The sequence below is a fragment of the Equus przewalskii genome, chromosome 24 (genome assembly GCF_037783145.1).
Source record: "Equus przewalskii isolate Varuska chromosome 24, EquPr2, whole genome shotgun sequence".
NCBI classification, from domain to species: Eukaryota; Metazoa; Chordata; class Mammalia; order Perissodactyla; family Equidae; genus Equus; species Equus przewalskii.
The window spans coordinates 13,941,978-13,960,600 of NC_091854.1; the positions used below are offsets into that span (position 1 = coordinate 13,941,978).

General features: G+C 38.8%; 1 protein-coding gene across 4 annotated transcripts in view; it reads right to left on the minus strand.

The window, feature by feature from the left end:
* Nucleotides 1-18,623, minus strand: part of DNAI3 (dynein axonemal intermediate chain 3) — a 97,267-nt gene that overhangs the window by 61,419 nt on the left and 17,225 nt on the right. For all 4 annotated transcript variants that reach the window (XM_070592754.1, XM_070592756.1, XM_070592753.1 and 1 more), the window contains exons 4-7: nucleotides 18,392-18,573; nucleotides 17,700-17,804; nucleotides 6,569-6,718; nucleotides 5,309-5,508 (exon numbers count right to left, since the gene is read on the minus strand). In XM_070592754.1, coding sequence (XP_070448855.1) covers nucleotides 5,309-5,508; nucleotides 6,569-6,718; nucleotides 17,700-17,804; nucleotides 18,392-18,573 — 637 coding nt within the window. The remainder of the gene's footprint in view (nucleotides 1-5,308; nucleotides 5,509-6,568; nucleotides 6,719-17,699; nucleotides 17,805-18,391; nucleotides 18,574-18,623) is intronic.

Here is an 18,623-nt window from a genome sequence, read left to right on the forward strand (position 1 = left end):
ATTAATATTGATTGCTATTCAAAGTATTTGAGTATTTCTGTCCAACATAATCAACAAAGTCTTATTTTTAAGAAACTTTATTTAGACATCATTGTAAACTTACAGAATAGTTGTAAGAAGGGTATAAAGAACTCCCATACACTCTTCAGCCATTTTCATCAATTATTAACATTTTGCCACGTTTGTTTGCCATTCTCTCTCTTCATTTCATTTAATCAGGGTTTCTTAACCAGTGCAATCCTGCCCCACCTCCACACCCTGAGGGCATTTGGAAATGTCTGGAAACTTTTTGGTTGTCACAACTGGGAAATGCTACTGGCATTTAGTGGGTAGAGCGAAGGGATGCTGTTAAACATCCTGCAGCACACAAGACAGCCCCCACAACAGAGGGGGGCCCAACGTGTCAGTAGTATTGAGGTTGAGAAACTCTGCTCTAAATACACAAAACTAGGAACAATTTACATTTTAGCAAAGATGGCAACATGATCTCTGGAAGAAAGCTTATTCCATACAGTCTGCAATCAGCGCTCACCTCCACACCTGAACATATCATGTTCCATTGTACCTCTGGGCTTTGTCAGTCTCACCCACTAGACGGGTGAGCTCCTTGGTCTTAGAACATGAGGCTATGGAGAGGTCATACGGCATGGTCGTTAAGAGTGTGCACTTTGGTGACAGGCTGCCTGGTTTTGAAGCCTGCTTTGTTACTTACTAGCTTTGTGACTCTGAGCTAATTATTCAACACCCTTGTGTCTGTTTTTCCATCTCTAAGTGAAATTCTTAAAGTACCTAGTTCTTAGAGTCATTTTAAGGATTGAAGGTGCAATTAACATGCAATGCTTTTAAAATAGCGCCTAGCACATCCTAAGTGCTCAAAAAAAATTGTTTCATTTAACCAGTGTTTCCTGAATAAATGTCAGTAAAATATCTCTGTGAGAGGCAAATATATTAAATAGAGAGTCATCAAACAGAAGGGTAAAGAGAGTTTTGTTTACATTTATTAAACAATTCATTCATTTTTCCCTGCCTAGATCGGTATCCATAACAGAAGGCAAAGTGATGGAAAGAAAGGAACCAGAGAGACTCACATTCAAATCTTAGCTTTACCTTTTAATGTCTATTCCACATTAGTGTCCTCTAGGTAGGATTAAGAAAGAGATTATGAGGCATCTGGTGGTTTCATCAAAGTAGCAACAACAAAGAGTTACTCTTCTTCTTTAAATGTGATTTGTTGTTTCTCAGCAAACCTATTCATTATTGCTTCAGATTTAAATTATGTTCCAAACATTGAGCTTTCATTTTCAGCCTCTCTTTGCCTCAGTTTCTTTATTTGTAAAATGGGGATAGTGTCTACCTCAGAGGGCGGTTATGAAGATTAACTGGGTTGACATGTGCAGAGTACGTACAAGAATGCCAAGGACATGGTCAGAACGCTGTAGGCATTTGCTTTCACTGCCATTACTCTTTGAATCTTATCTTTGATTTTTTTTCACTTCTTCTATCACAATCATATATCCCATCTTATCCACCTGAGATGAGCTACTCTTGCTAATTTCCTGATCTTATTAAGAAGGACCAGCATTCTCCCAGTCACCTAGATTTGAACAATTTGAGTTCTTTTTGATTATTTTTTCTAAAATATTTTATGGGTCAAGACCTGCCCTTAATTCTCATCTATTAATTCCATTTGCATAGAAACAATTGCCCATTGTTATCAGTCAACATTCATTGAGCGCCTACTAAATGCAAGTCCTGTGGTTAGGGACCTAGTTGTTGGAAGTTCACTGTCCTTTTCTGAGTCTACCACCTGAGTCTACGTTGGTTGACTCATTCTTGTCACTTTTCTGTAACTGGCAGGAACATAGAAGTCTCTGGCTGACTTGGCTTAGGAATCTGTCTCAAAATCTAAGTTTCTTAGTACTAATGTATCACCTCTTTCCTTCCTGTCTTGCTCCTACTTCTTGGTATTTATGGATCTGTGATGTCCTAATTCACTGCCAAGACTTGACCACCAATTCTTGTCTTTCTCTTCACCTCCTTTGGTTCTGGTCTGTCTGTTCATCTGCCTCCTTTGTTTCTGACCCATTTCTTATCCTGACCCTTGGTATCTATGTGTGTGTGTCCTGACTTTAACACTGCACTTTCATGGTTTCTGACTTGTTGGTTTACACAGGTATGAAAAGCATGTTTTGTACTACAGTTCACACTCTGACCTCAATTCTCCGTGTCTCTGCCTCTCTCACTGTATATTTCATGGCTCTTCTCCTAATATTGAACTCAAGTCAGTCATCCATTCTTCACATTCTTCCTTAACTCAATTCCTCTTCTCCTCCTTTTCTTCCTCCATTCCTTTTTTCCCCTCCAATTAATAAATATGTGCCAGGACTGTCCTAGGAGCTTAGGATATAGAAGTAAACAAAATAGGCAAAGTTCCTGTCTCATGGAGCTTAAATTTTAAGTGGGGGGGGGGGGGTGGTGAGGAGAAGCTGAGAGAAGAGAGACAATGACAAATACATGTCAAGTGATGGTAGTAGCATGAAGAAAAATAGAGTAAGGGATAGATAGTAACGAGGGTGGTTGCTTTTGTCTAGGATGTTGGGGATGCCTCATTCATGGAGAGAACTGAAGGAAGGAGGGAATAAGCCCTAAAGATATCTGAGGGAAGAGCAGCCTATGTAAAGGAACTTAGTGTAAGCATGAACACATTAGGTATGAGCATGCTTGGTGAATTCAAGGAACAAGGAAGCCAGTGTGGCTGGAATGGATGAGCCAGGGGAATTGTAGGAAATGAGGGAAGAGGGAAAAGGGGATCCAGATCATATGAAGCCTTGCAGGTTCCTTCAGGATGGGAGGCCATTGGAGAGTTTGATCAGTGACATGATCTGACTTTCATTTTAACAAGATCACTCTGGATCTTCCATGGAGAACAGAATGTAGGAGGGAAAGGATGCATAAAGGAAGCCCAATAGAAAAAAAGTTGTTTTGGGGCATTTTAAATTTGAGAGCCCTATTAGACATCCAAGGAGGTAGATGAGTAAATGAGTGTAAAGTTCAGGGGAGAGATTGAGGTTGAAGGCATAGATTTGGGAGCCATCAACAAACAGATAACAGGTAACGCCATAGGACTGGATACATTCACCCAGGGATTAAGTGTAGTTAGAGGAAAGATCAAAAGGAGCTAGCCTTGGGATTCTCTAATATTTAGGAGTTGAGAAGAGGCGGATCTAGTAAAAGAGACTGAAAAGGAACTGCCAGTGAGTTAGGAGGGGTATCATGAGTGTTGTCCATAAGCCAAGAAGACATGTGTTATAAGAAGGAGAAATGGTTAACCATGTTAAATACTGCTGAGAAGGGGAGAAAGGAGATCTGAAAATTGGATTAGAAAATTAGACCACTGGAGGTTTTGGTGACCTTGTTAAGACTGGCATAGGCTCAAGACAGAATAATAGAAGAGAAAGCGGAACTAAAAAGTGTGGATAATCGCTGTGAGGAGTTTTGTTGTAAAGACAAGCAGAGAAATTAGGGAAGAGCTGGAGAGGTCAAGAAAGTTCGTTCTTGTTTATTTGTTTTAATGATGGGAGTTACAGCACTTTGTATTTGCACATCTCCTTTCCACCTTTTCCTCTCGGTCTACTGCCACCACTTTACTTTAGACACTGGTCACATTTTACCTGGTTTAATAACAGCAGACTCCTACTTAGTCAATCTCCTCAACTCCAAGCTTTTTTTCACTGCTCTTCAATACATACTGCCTGGTTCATCTTATTTTAATAGCCTTACCACCCTGTCTCTCTCTCTCTCTTGCTTCAGAACTTGCCAAAGTTCCCTACTGTCTGCCGCAGAAAACCCATTTCTCTGTCTACCTCTGCCACTCCCTCCGTTCTACCCAGGCAGGTCTCCTCGTGGTCCATGCAAACTCTGTTCTTCCCACTCCCTTGAACTGTTCAGGTCATTTTAATAATAGGGGCTGTTTCCCTTTCTCTATGCCCCAAATCATATTCAACATTTGTGGCTTATCTTCTATAAATCTAAAATTATTTCAAAATGAAAAGCTTTTTTTAAAATCCTGACAAAAAATGTATGGCTTAGCTAAACACATCTTCACACTTATACAACATTCAAAGCCTGGCTCAAGTCCTCAAAGCAGTCCCTTGGCAATCCATTTCACACCAATTCATTCACTTGATAAATTTTAATTAAGAGCGTTGTGTGTAATTATATGGTTTATAGCCTCAAAGTGTTCTGGACCCCAGGCAGACAAACAGGTAAGCAAATGAGTGCAATATGGGCTGACAGTGTCATGATAAAGATAGCTCTAAGCTCTAGCGAGGACACAGAGGAGCGGGTGATCAACTCTATCTGGCGTTTCCAGGAAATCACAGAGGAGGGGGCACTGAACTGAAACTTAAAGCGTGAAGAGGAGTCCCCCAGGTGGACAAGGCAGTGAAAGGCATTTGATGCAGAGGAACAGCATGGGCAAAGGCAGAAAGATGCAGAAAAGCAGGTATTCTGGAAGCTGGAAGCAGCTCCGGGGCTAGAGCACAGAGGGCTTGGCTGGGAACAGGGGGGACAAGGCTGGAGAGGCAGACAGTGCCTCCTCATGGAGGAACGAGGCCCTTATATGCCATCCCAAGGGCTCTGGATGTGATGGGGTGTCAAAGAAGACACCTAGGCAGTGGAGTAACACAACCTGATTTGATATGTAAGAATGATCCTTCAAGTGGTAGAACAGCGCAGTTAGACGCCAACGGTAATATTCCAGGCAGAGGTGACCGGGCCCCTTCTCTGAAAGCAGTACGGTAAGTATGAGCAGCATCCATCATTCTTCCACTTCACAGAGTCTTTACAGTCTTATTTACTTGTATCTCATTTTCCTATTAAGATATTTTTGTGAGGAAGATTGGCCCTGAGCTAACATCTTTTGCCAGTCCTCCTCTTTTTGCTTGAGGAAGATTGTCGCTGAGCTAACATGTGTTCCAATCTTCCTCTATTTTATGTGGGATGCTGCCACAGTGTGGCCTAACAGTGGTGCTAGGTCCGCGCCTGGGATCCGGACTTGTGAACCCCAGGCCACCAAAGCGCAGTGCGGGAACTTAACCACTATGCCACCTGGCCGGCCCGTATTAAGATCTTAAAAGACATTGTTGAGTGTGATTAGATCTTTCTCAATTGAATTATTCTGTGGAGCTCTATGTCATCATTGTCAATCTATTTCTATTTATTATACAGATCTCTCAAAATAATCATGGACAGTGCTAGATTTTACTGTAATTACCTTTGAAAACACATAAACCCATCACAAACTTACCATCTTGTCTGAGTACTTATGTCCTTGACTTCGGGGACTACTTGCATGCCAATATCTTTCTCAAGTTGCCTAAGGGTAAAATTTTTATCTGGGTAGGCTGTACATTCAATATAGGCGTCTTTTACACTGGAAGCATTCTGGTCACTGAACTTAATTGGTGCACCAAATTGATGCCGTTTTCGAGAAATCATATATGTAATCTGTAACATATGTAAGGAGTAAAGAAAACATAATCAAGTCCCTGGAGAAAAATGGATGTTGGGTAGACAATGCCAGTGCTTTGCCCAGATCCTCTCAGATCTCTGTGTCTGCTATGTTTGCCTCCCTCCAGCTTCGTGTGCCTTCGGTTCCCGTGGCCACCACCCACTGCTTTTCCATGGAGGACTGCTCTGGGGCTACCCGGACAACTTTGCCCGCAGGTACAAGGAACAGGAAGTGACTGGCAGTTTATGTCTTGATCAACGATGGGCTGGTTGGAGACATCCGTAAGCCCATCTCCTTTGCTGCTGTTTGGGACAGCTCTAAGACATAATGTACACCTCAGAGTTCCCCTAGGGGTTCAGGCTGCAGATGCCTCTGCCAGAATTGTGCCTGAGGTTGCACCCTCGCGGGGCTTCCGACACGTGTCTGTCCTGCTGCTTTTCCTATTCTCTTAAGGAGCACTTTCCTAATAAATCACTTGCACATAATGGCTTCTCTCAGGAGCTGTTCTGCCACTGTCAGTTTCCTAGGGCTGCTGTGAACAAGTACCGCAAACTGGCTGGCTTCCAACAACAGAACTTTATCCTCTCACAGCTGTGGAAGCTGGGCCTGTGAGCTAAGGTGTGGGACGGCTGATTCATTCTCAGGGCTCTGAGGGAGAGTCTGTTCCCTGCCTCTCTTGTGGCTTCTGGCGATGGCCAGCAGTGCTTGGCTTGTAGATACACCACTCCGGTCTCTGCCTCCTTCTTGACATGGTGCTCGCCCTGTGTCTCTGTCTTCACACAGCTGTCTTCTTATAAGGACCCCAGTAATTGGTTAAAGCCCCCCCTATTTCCTAATAGGGTCACATTCTGACGTACTGGGGGTTAGGACTTCAGCATATCTTTTTGGGGAGACACAATTCAACCCATAACACCCACCTAAAACAATGACCATTCTTCTATCAAAAGAAAAACCATATCCCCATAGCAGATATAGCAAACCTTACGGATCCCTCAGGAATAAGTGATGTTCAGCTACAGGGAGGTAATGACTGGAGATCATATTCAAGCCTCTGACCTTCTTTGTAGATTCCTTAACTGATTCTTCCTCAATTTCTTTTTCACTGCCCAAAGAAACCCATGGTTTCGAGATAGGTGCTTTATAAATACATATTTCTTCAGGAATGTGCTCTTTATATTCCTCCTGTTCTTCTGGTATTTCTGGGGCCTAGAGTAAAAGAAATAGCCTTCTAAAATATATGGCCAAATTTAGTTTATAGCTATATGTGTATATTTTACAATAAACTTTACTTTTATGTAAATTCATTAAGCCCTTCCTTATTACTGTTGTTCTTTGTTGGTTCATGCTTTTCAATTATGAGAAAGAAATTCAGCAAAAAAAGGAAGAATGAAGAACAAAAAAGAAAGAAATCAAGGATAAAGAAAGAAGATGAAACAAGAAAAAGATGAGAGGAAAAAGGAAAAGATCAGTGATAAGTAAAGAGCATTTACTACATATCTTTATAAATATGGGATGCTAAAACTTATAGAAAATATAGAACTAACTTTCTCTGATTTAATTAACTATTCATTGATAAGAGGATTATATATATGAGTAAATATGATATCCACTAAAGAATAAGCAGTGGATTTTTTTCTTGGTGAGGAAGATTGGCCCTGAGTTAACATCTATTGCCAATCTTCCTCTTTTTGCTTGAGGAAGGTTGTTGCTGAGCTAACATCTGTGCCAATCTTCCTCTATTTTGTATGTGGGATGCTGCCATAGCATGGCTTGATTTGCGGTATGTAGGTTTGTGCCCAGGATCAGAACCCATGAACCCCAGGCTACCAAAGCAGAGCACGTGAACTTAACCACTATGCTATTGGGCTGGCCCCAATAAGCAGTGAATGTTTTTAAACCAAGGTGTCCATAGGAGATAGGTAGATAGATATGGATATAGATATAGATATACAGTTATTGATGGCTACTTTATTTGTAATACTAAGAAAATGGGCAAGCACGTAAGTATCAATAGGGGAATGGGTTGATACATTGTGGTATAATCATAAAATAAAATCCCATAAAACAGTTGCAATTAACAGTCTTGATCTTCATATATATGATAATATATGGTATTCTAAATGTATCAACATGGACAGATCCTAGAATTTGATAATTCAGTGAAAAACAAAAGTTGCAGAACAATTTGTATGATATAATTTTATGTGAGTTTTAAATTAATACAACAATGAAATACATTAGTTGTGGAGCCTAGATCATATGGTAGAAGTATAAAACCATTGACAGGAAGAATATATAACATCTTCAAAATAATGCTTCCTTATAGACAGGAGTGAGGTTGGAATTAGGGAGGATACAAGAGAGAGTGGAACATTATTTGTTATATTTTATTTCTTTTAAAAAAATTGTGGTGTAAATATGATAAAATATTAATATTTGTTAATTCTGGGTCGTGATTGTATGGATGTTTGTTATACTATTTGTACTTTTCTGTACACTTGAAATATTTCACCATAATGAAAAAATTAAAAACACAGAGAAAAACAACCATGAAAATAAAATTGAAAATGTTAAGGCTCAGCGAAAGCTTATTATTAATTTTTATTTTATTGAGGTCATAATGGTTTATAACATTGTGAAATTTCAGTTATACATTATTATTTGTTAGTCACCATGTATATGTGCCCCTTATGCCCACCCCCTAACCACTTTCTCCTCTGGTAACCACTAAACTGTTCTCTTTGCCCATGTGTTTATCTCCCACATATGCGTGAGATCATGTGGTGTTTGTCTTTCTCTGTCTGGTTTATTTCACTTAATACCATACCCTTAAGATCCATCCATGCTGTTGCAAATGGGATGATTTCTCTTTGTTTATGGCTGAGTAGTATTCCATTGTGTATATATACCATATCTTGTTTATCCAATCATCAGTCGATGGGTACTTGTGTTGCTTCCACGTCTTGGCTATTGTGAATAATGCTGCAATGAACATAGCGGTGCATAAGTCTCTTTGAATTGTTGATTTCAAGTTCTTTAGATAAGTACCTGGTAGTGGGATAGCTGGGTCATATGATATTTCCATTTTTAATTTTTTGAGAAATCTCCATACTGTTTTCCATAGTGGCTGCACCAGTTTGCTTTCCCACCAGCAATGTATGAGGGTTCCCTTTTCTCCACATCATATCCAACATTTGTTGCTTTTTGTCTTGGTAATTATAGCCATTCTAACAGTTGTAAGGTGGTATCTTAGTGTAGTTTTGATTTGCATTTCCCTAGTGATTAGTGATGTTGAACATCTTTTCATGTGCCTCTTGGCCACCTGTATATCTTCTTTGGGAAAATGTCTGTTCATATCCTCTGCCCATTTTCTAGTTGTGTTGTTTTTCTTGTTTGTTGAGTTTTATGAGTTCTTTATACATTTTGGAGAGTAACCCCTTGTCATATATATCATTTTCAAGCATTTTCTCCCAGTTGGTGGGTTGTCTTTTCATTTCTATCCTAGTTTCCTTTGCCTTGCAGAAGCTCTTTAGTCTGACGAAGTCTCATTTGTTTATTTTTTCTTTTGTTCACCTTGCCTGAGTAGACATTGTATTAAAAAAGATCCTTCTAAGACTGATGTCAATGAGTGTACTGCCTATATTTTCTTCTACAAATTTTATGGTTTCAGGTCTTACCTTCAAGTCTTTAACCCAGTTTGAGTTAATTTTAGTGTACAGTGAAAGATAGTGGTCTACTTTCATTCTTTGCATGTGGCTGTCCAGTTTTCCCAACACCGTTTACTGAAGAGACTTTCCTTTCTCCATTGTATGTCCTTGGCTCCTTTGTCGAAGATTAGTCGTCCATAGATGTGTGATTCTATTCCTGGGCTTTCAATTCTGTTCATTGATCAGTGTGTCTGTTTTTGTTCCAGTACCATACTATTTTGATTACTATCACTTTGTTGTATACATTGAAGTCTGAGATTGTGATGCCTCCAGCTTTGTTCTTTTTTTATTTTATTTTATTTTTAATTTTAAGAGTTTATTAGAGCAAAAATCCATTGGAATTGAGAAAGGTCAAACTAGAATTGTTAGGAGCACTCCGCTGACAAGAGCCAGGGGAAAGACTTACACGTATAGAGAAAGGGCAGAGGCAAAGAAAGTAAATTATTTGATTGGTTATAGCTCAAAGCTTAGTTGGCTGTTTGTGATTGATTGTCCTTACTGCTTTTTTAAAAAAATTTTGGGTGTACATCATTATATTTCCATTTCTGTGTAGATTACATCGTGTCCACCGCCCAAAGACCAAGTACAATCCATTACCATACACATGTGCCTAGTCACCCCTTTCACCCTCTGCCCTCCCCCTGCCCCTCTGCTAACCACCAATCCAATCTCTGTCTCTATGTGTTTGTTTGTTGTTGATTTTATCTTCTACTTATGAGTGAGATCATACAGTATTTCACTTTCTCTCTCTGACTTATTTTAATTACTATAATATCCTCAAGGTGCATCTATGTTGTCACAAATGGCAAGATTTCATCCTTTTTATGGCTGAGTGATATTCCATTGTGTATATACACCATATTTTCTTTATCCATTCATCCCTTGATGGACATTTAGGTTGCTTCCAAGTCTTGGCTATTGTGAATAATGCTGCAATGCACATAGGGGTGCAAATATCTTTACACATTCATGTTTTCATGTTCTTTGGATAAATACCCAGCAGTGGAATAGCTGGATCCTATGGTATCTCTATTCTTAATTTTTTGAGGAATCTCCAGACTGTTTTCCATAGTGGCTGCACCAGTTTGCACTCTCACTAGCAGTGTATGAGAGTTCCCTTTTCTCCATATCCTCTCCAACACTTATTTCCTGTCTTGTTAATTATAACCATGATGGGAGTGAGGTGATAGCTCATTGTAGTTTTGATTTGCATTTCCCTGATAGTTAATGATACCGAACATCTTTTCATGTGCCTGTTGGCCATCTGTATATCTTCTTTAAAGAATTGTCTGTTCAGATCTTTTGCCCATTTTTTAATTGGGTTGTTAGTTTTTTTGCTGTTGAGATATATGAATCCTTTGCATATTTTGTATATTAACCTCTTATCAGATGTATGATTTGCAAATATCTTCTCCCAATTTTTAGGTTGTCTTTTCGTCTTGTTGATGGTTTCCTTTGCTGTGCAGAGGCTTTTTAGTTTGATGTAGTCCCATTTGTTTATTTTTTCTGTTGTTTCCCTTGCCCAGTCAGACATCGTACTTGAAAATATGCTGCTAAGACTGGTGTCGAAGAGTGTACTGCCTATGTTTTCTTCTAGAAGTTTAATGGTTTCAGGTCTTACACTCACATCTTTAATCCATTTTGAGTTAATTTTTGTGTATGGTGTAAGATAATAGTCTACTTTCATTCTTTCGCATGTGGCTGTCCAGTATTCCCCAACACCATATGCTGAAGAGACTTTCCTGTCTCCATTGTATGTTCTTGGCTCCATTGTCAAAAATTAGCTGTCCATGGATGTGTGGGTTTATTTCTGGGCTCTTGATTCTGTTCCATTGATGTTTGTCTTTTTTTGTGCCAGTACTATGCTCTTTTGATTAGTATAGCTTTGTAGTATATTTTTAAATCAGAGTGTGATACCTCCAGCTTTGTTCTTTTTTCTCAGGATTCTTTTGGCTATTTGGGGTCTTTTGTTGTTCCATATAAATTTTAGAATTCTTTGTTCTATTTCTGTGAAAAATGTTGTTGGAACTTTGATAGGGATTGCACTGAATCTGTAGATTGCTTTAGGAAGCACGGACATTTTAACTACGTTAATTCTTCCAATCCAAGAGCATGACATATCTTTCCATTTCTTTGTGTTGTCTTCAATTTCTTTCAACAATGTTTTATAGTTTGCAGTGTATAGGTCTTTCACCTCTTTGGTTAAATTTATTCCTAGGTATTTTATTCTTTTTGTTGCAATTGTAAATGGGATTGTATTCTTAATTTTTCTTTCTGCTAGTTTGTTGTTAGTGTATAGAAACACAACTGATTTTTGTATGTTGATTTTGTATCCTTCAAATTTACCATATTCATTTATTATTCCTAAAAGTTTTTTGGTGGATTCTTTAGGGTTTTATATATATAAAATCATGTCATCTGCAAATCGTGACAGTTTCACTTCTTCCTTTCTGATTTGGATCCCTTTTATTTCTTTTTCTTGCCTGATTTCTCTGACTAGGACTTCCAATACTATGTTAAATAAGAGTGGTGAAAGTGGGCATCCTTGTCTGGTTCCTGTTATTAGAAAGATAGCTTTCAGTTTTTCTTCATAGAGAATGATATTAGCTGTGGGTTTGTCATATATGGCTTTTATTACATTGAGGTACTTTCCTTCTATAATAATTTTATTCAGAGTTTTTATCATAAATGGATGCTGTGATCTTGTCATATGCTTTCTCTGCATCAAGATGATCATGTGATTTTTATTCTTCATTTTTTTAATGTGGTGTATCACATTGATTGATTTGCAGATGTTGAACCATCTCTGCATCCCTGGAATAAATCCCACTTGATCATGGTGCATGATCTTTTTAATGTACTGTTGTATTCGATTTGCTAGTATTTTGTTGAGGATTTTTGCATCAATGTTCATCAGTGATATTGGCCTGTAATTTTTTTTTATGTTATTGTTGTTGCCTGGTTTTGGTATCAGGGTAATGTTGGCTTTGTAGAATGAGTTAGGAAGCTACCCCTCCTCTTCAATTTTTTGGAAGAGTTTGAGAAGGATAGGTATTAAGTCTTCTTTGAATATTTGGTAGAATTCACCACGGAAGCTGTCTGGTCCTGGACTTTTATTTTTTGGGAGGTTTTTGATTACTGTTTCAATCTCTTTACTTATAATTGGTCTATGCAGATTCTCTATTTCTTCTTGATTCAGTTTTGGAATGTTGTATGATTCTAAGAATTTATCATTTCTTCTAAATTGCCCAATTTGTTGGCATATAATTTTTCATAGTATTCTCTTATAATCCTTGTATCTCTGTGGTATCCATTGTAATTTCTCCTCTTTCATTTCTAATTTATTTATTTGAGCCTTCTCTTTTTTTCTTAGTGAGTCTGGCTAAGGGTTTGTCAATTTTGATTATCTTCTCAAAGAACCAGGTCTTAATTTCATTGATCCTTTTTGGGTTTTTTGTTTCCATTTCATTTATTTCTGTTCTAATTTTTATTATTTCCCTCTTTCTGCTGACTTTGGGCTTTGTTTGTTCTTCTTTTTCTAGTTCTGTTGGGTATAGTTTAAGATTACTTTTTTTGAGATTTTTTCCTCTTTGTTAAGGTGGGCTGTATTACTATTAATTTCCCTCTTAGGACCACTTTTGCTGCATCTCTACTTTGTTAGGGATAGATCATAAGAAGGTGTAGGCAAATAAGAAATACCACTCTGGCTTCATGTGTTGGGGAGTGCTGAGGGGGTTAGCTGCAGTCGTCTGGTCTCCTAGGAGGTCAGGTGAGAAAAAAACTAAGATAAGTAACTGGGCCTGTATTGCTATGAATTTCCCTCTTAGGACCACTTTTGCTGCATCCCATATGAGTTGGTATGGTGTATTTTCATTTTCATTTGTCTCCATATATTTTTTGATTTCTTCTTTAATTTCTTCATTGATCTATTGGTTGTTCAGTAGCATGGTGTTTAGTCCCATATATTTGTCACTTCCCCAGCTTTTTTTCTTGTAGTTTATTTCTAGTTTCATAGCACTATGTTTGGAAAAGATGCTTGATATGATTTCAATCATCTTAAATTTATTGAGGCTTGCCTTCTTTCCCAACATAGAGTCTATCTTTGAGAATGTTCCATGTGCACTTGAGAAGAATGTGTACTCTGCTGATTTTGGATGGAGTGTTCTATATATATTTATTAAGTCCATCTAGTCTAGTTTTTCATTTAATTCCACTATTTCCTTGTTGACTTTCTGTCTGGATGGCCTATCCATTGATGTAAGTAGGGTGTTGTGTTGTTTACTACTATTATTGTGTCGTTGTTAATTTCCCCTTTTAGGTCTGTTAATAGTTGCCTTATGTACTTTGGTGCTCGTGTGTTAGATGTATACATATTTATAAATGTTATGCCTTCTTGGTGGAGTGTCCCTTTTATCATTATATACTACCCCTCTTTGTCTCTCATTGCCTTTTTTTATATTGCAGTCTACTTTGTCTGGTATAAGTATGGCAACACCAGCTTTATTTTGTTTGTCCTTAGCTTGTAATATTGTCTTCCTTCCCTTCACTCTGAGTGTGTGTGTTTGTCTGTAGAGCTGAGATGTGTTTCCTGGTGGCAGCATATTGTTGGGTCTTGTTTTTTTAATCCATCTAGCCACTCTGTATCTTTTTTTTTAAAGATTGGTACCTGAGCTAACAACTGTTACCAATCTTTTTTTCTTTTCTGCTTTATCTCCCCAAATTCCCCTGGTACACAGTTGTATATCTTAGTTGCAGGTCTTTCTAGTTGTGGCATGTGGGATGCTGCCTCACTGTAGCCTGACAAGCAGTGCCATGTCCGCGCCCAGGATCTGAACTGGCAAAACCCTGGGCTGCTGCAGTGGAGCGTGCTCACTTAACCACTTGGCCACGGGGCCAGCCCCAACACCCTGTGTATTTTGATGGGAGAATTCAGCCCATTTACATTTAGACTGATTATTGATATATGAGGGCTTAATACTGCTGTTTATCACTCGTTTTCTGGTTGTTCTGTATTTCCCTTGTTTCTCGTCCTGTGTATTTCTGATTGTCAGTTCAATTTGGTGATTCTCTATGATGGTTTTCTCAGTTTTACCTTCATCGTTTGTGTCTCTGACTTTTTCTTTATTAGGTTTGTATAAAAGATCTCACAAATCTCATGAGGTTTGTATAAAAGATCTCATAAATGTATTTTCTGATAGTTTCTTATTTCCTTAGTCTAAGCAGATTCCATCCCTTTCCTCTTCCCTAAGTTATTGTTGTCACAACTTATTCTGTTTTGTGTTGTGAGTTTGTGATTAAAATGAAGCGATTATAGTTATTTCTGATGCTGTCCTTCCCTTTATCTTTAATGTTATAATTAAGTATTTGCTAACCTGTTCTGATAGAGAGCTGCAATTTTCTGATTTTATCTGTCTATTTATCTCCTTGCTCAAGACTTTGTAAACCCTTCTTTTTATTCAGGCATGAGGGCCTTGTTGATCATTTCTGTTGGAGGGAGCGGGTTTCTTGTGGTGATGAGCTCCCTCAGCTTTTGTTTATCTGGGAAAGTTATTTTTCTCCATCATATTTAAAGGATAGTTTCCCTGGATAGAGTATTCTTGGCTGAAAGTTTTTGTCTTTCAGAATTTTGCATATATCATTCCACTCTCTCCTAGCCTGTAAGGTTTCTGCTGGGAAATCCACTGAAAGTCTGATAGAGATTGATTTATAAATTATTTTTTTCTGCCTACTGCCCTTAATATTTTTTCTTTGTCATTGACTTTTGCTGGCTTTACTACTATATGCCTTGGAGAAGGTCTTTTTACATTGATGTAATTAGGAGTTCTATTAGTTTAATTTACATGAAATTCAAGCTCCTTCCCCAGATTTGGGAAGTTCTCAGCTATTATTTCTTTGAACAAGCTTTCTGTTCGTTTCTCCCTCTAGAAGAGCTATAATCCTTATATTGCATTTCCTAATTGAGTTGGATATTTCTCAGACAATTTCTTCATTTTTTTTTTAGTCTTAGTTCTCTCTCCTCCTCCATCTGTAGCATTTCTATATTTCTGTCCTCTAAATTACTAATTCTGTCCTCCATAGTATCAACTCTGTTTTTTAAGGATTCCAGATTTTTCTCTATCTCATTTATTGTGTTTTTCATCTCCAACATTTCTGACTGGCTTTTTTTTACAGTTTCATCTCTTTTGTGAAGAATTCACTCTGTTCATTAATTTTATTCCTGAGATCATTGAACTGTCTTTCTGAGTCTTCTTGTAACTCATTGGGTTTCTTTATGATAACTATTTTGAATTCTCTGTCATTTAGATTGTAAATTTCTGTGACTTCAGGATTGATTTCTGGGTACTTGTCATTTCCCTTCTGATTTGGAGTGTTAATAAACTTCTTCATGCTATTTGATGGGGTGGACTTTTGCCATTGCATGGTGGTAGTATCTGGTTGCAGATTCCACCTGCCACCACTGGGAGTGGGGGCAGGCGCTGTGTTTTATGAGCCCACTGTGACCTCTGACAGATGTGCCTGTCTCTTGGAAGCTGTGCTGACAGGACCCATCTGCATTTTCCCAGTGGCCACTGCTGCTTTACATATATAAGAGCAGGCACTCTGGCGGGGATCCTCTGCTCTGGCCAACCAGCAGAGCTAGTGCACCAGGTTGGGGTGGGGAAGGGCGCTTTCTTTCATGTGCTCAATCCTGCGTGCTCTCACTCTGCACTCACTGTCTGCCCACCTGGGCTGCTCAGCTTGGTGTGGACATCCTCTCAATTGTTTAGCTGCCTCAGTGTGGAGCATTCCTGCAGGCTAGGCAGCAACTCTGAGAGCGCAAGCATTCCCACAGAGGGTTGCCTTTTCCCCCTTCTCCTTTCAGAATCACATGCTGGCTGCCACAAGAGGTCTTGTGCACTAGATCTCTGTCACTTGGGAGGGAGAGGAGATCTGCTTACTTCCTTCCACTGCCTCCTGGGGGGGCTCAGCACCCCCACCTTCAGACATATGGCTGTGTGGACATCTCAGACATCTATTGTGTTGTGTGAATGTCATCTGTTGGTTTATGAATGCCCTTGTCATTGTATCTTAGTGGGGAGAGACTAAAGGAAAAGCTCACTTGGCCATGATGCTGACATCACTCTTGAAAGATTTTTTTAATTTATGAAGTGTTAGATATTTGAAAATTCTATGGCTTTCCTTTATTTTTCTTGCTTATTGGACAACCATGCAAACCCCTCTATCTCCCTCAATTTGACCAAACCTCCCCATGTGGCCTCCAGATTGGAAGGCAAGTCTCAGAAATCTGTCACCTTTCATGACCACTTTGAATACAACACCCCAGAGCCAGCCCTGATGACCTAGTGGTTAATGTTTGGCGCACTCTGCTTCAGCAGCCCAGGTTTGGTTCCCAGGCATGGAACCACACCACGGTCAGTAGCCATGCTGTGGTGATGGCTCACATAGAAGAACCAGAAGAACTTTCAACTATACACAGTTATATACTGGGGCTTTGGGGAGGACAAAAAAGGGGAAGGGGAAGATTGGCTACAGATTTTAACTCAGGGTGAATTCTCCTCTGCAAAAACAAAAAAGAATGAATGAATAAAATACCCCAGAGGTGAAGTGATTTCCTTTCCTTGGAAACTACCATTCTTTTATTTTCAGCTTATCATTGACACTCCTCTCCCTCAGTTGACCACTGACCAAGTCATGCTTTAAACATTTTGCTTTTAAATAATGATAGCAAACATTTATGGAGCATCTAGCTTTGTGCCAGGCACCATACAAAGGGCTTTACCTGTATTAGCCCATTTAATCTTCACAACAGCCCTGTAAATGGACACTATTTGTGCCACCATTTTGCAGATGAGAGGTTCAGTAACTTACCCAAAGTCATGGAGATGGCAAGAGAAGAACCAGGAATATGGGCCAACGAGTGGCTAAGAGCTGTGATACTCCAGATTCCCTGTTTCCACCCTCATTAGCTAAGTGAAATGTAAATAAGTAGAGTGCAGTCCTCCTGCAATCCCAAAATCTGGGGATGTTCAAGTCCCTTATAAAAAATGGCACAGTATTTGCATATAACCTATGCACTTGCTCCTACATACTTTAAATCATCTCTACATTTCTTATAATACCTAATACACTGTAAACACTATTAAGTAGTTGTTATACTGTATTGTTTAGGGAATAAGGAAAAGAAAAAAAAGTCTGTACATTTTCAGTGCAGTGCAGCCATCCTAGACCTTTCCAACCATGGTTGATTGAATCCATGGGTGTGGAACCCCCACATACAGAGAGCAGACTATCTGCTACTCTGAGATGTTTGATTTAGTTCATCCCCCATTTACTCTCACCTACTCTAGGTTCTTGGCCCTGATCTAGGCCCCAGAGAAACAGAGCTGAATAAGAATAATCACAACCATGTAATGGGCAACCCTAGAGGTACTTCTTCCTTCTGACAATCAACAAATTGCAAGGGCTTAAGGTGTGCTTACATTTAAATAGTTTTCCTTGCCTTCTTCAGTTCCAACAAGATAAAAGTTAAGTCCATATTTGAAGTCTTTGTCATAAACAAGCAGAATTTCATCTCCAGGATATTCCTACAAGAACATAATCAAAAGAGAAGGGTTACTGTTCAATGGTCATTCAGTTTATCCAGACATGGACACAAAATTGATATTTCTCTAATCAATCAATCATAAGAGATAACCATAGTGCTTATCTGTGGCTAATAACTTCAAATTCCAAAATTATTTTATTAACTTAAAAAAGCTCTTAAAACACAATGGGTCCAGGAAAATTTACCTTGTAATTTTATTTCTAACAGGAAAAAAGAAGTGTTCATCTTATTTGGTGTTGTGCTTGGTAGCATGTTTGTAGACAAATCAGGACCAAAATTATGAATTAAACAATTAAGCAGTATGGGAAAATAAGGGCAGGTTCCTATTCTAGTTAAAATTGGGCAAGGATGAGCTTTTCTGGGTGTGGAATGAGACAATGAGTCACTGAGAGGAGTTTGTCACAGAAAGTCATCAAGTGGATTCCAAAGGAGGGGTGGGTAAGCCAGCATTTGCCCAAAGTAATGTGAAATGCCAGATTTGAACTCACAACCTCTCCAACTTTTGCTTTTATGTACTAAGAACATTTTGAGGTAGGACCAAAAAATAAAGAGGTATGTTGTGCTTACCTGGATGACTTTTTTGACTGGGTAGAAATCAGATACTGCAGCTCTGTTTTGAAAGTCTGCCAAAATATCTTCTTTTTTGATTAGTTTATAAGGTTGTTCATCTGTGATATCTTCATCTATTCGGCAGTTAAATATTTCCTGGGTTTTGGTAGTTAACACCACAGGATAAATTTCTGGATGACCTGGGAAAGGCAAAGTGGAATTTGGTCATTAAATGTAACCATTTAAAATA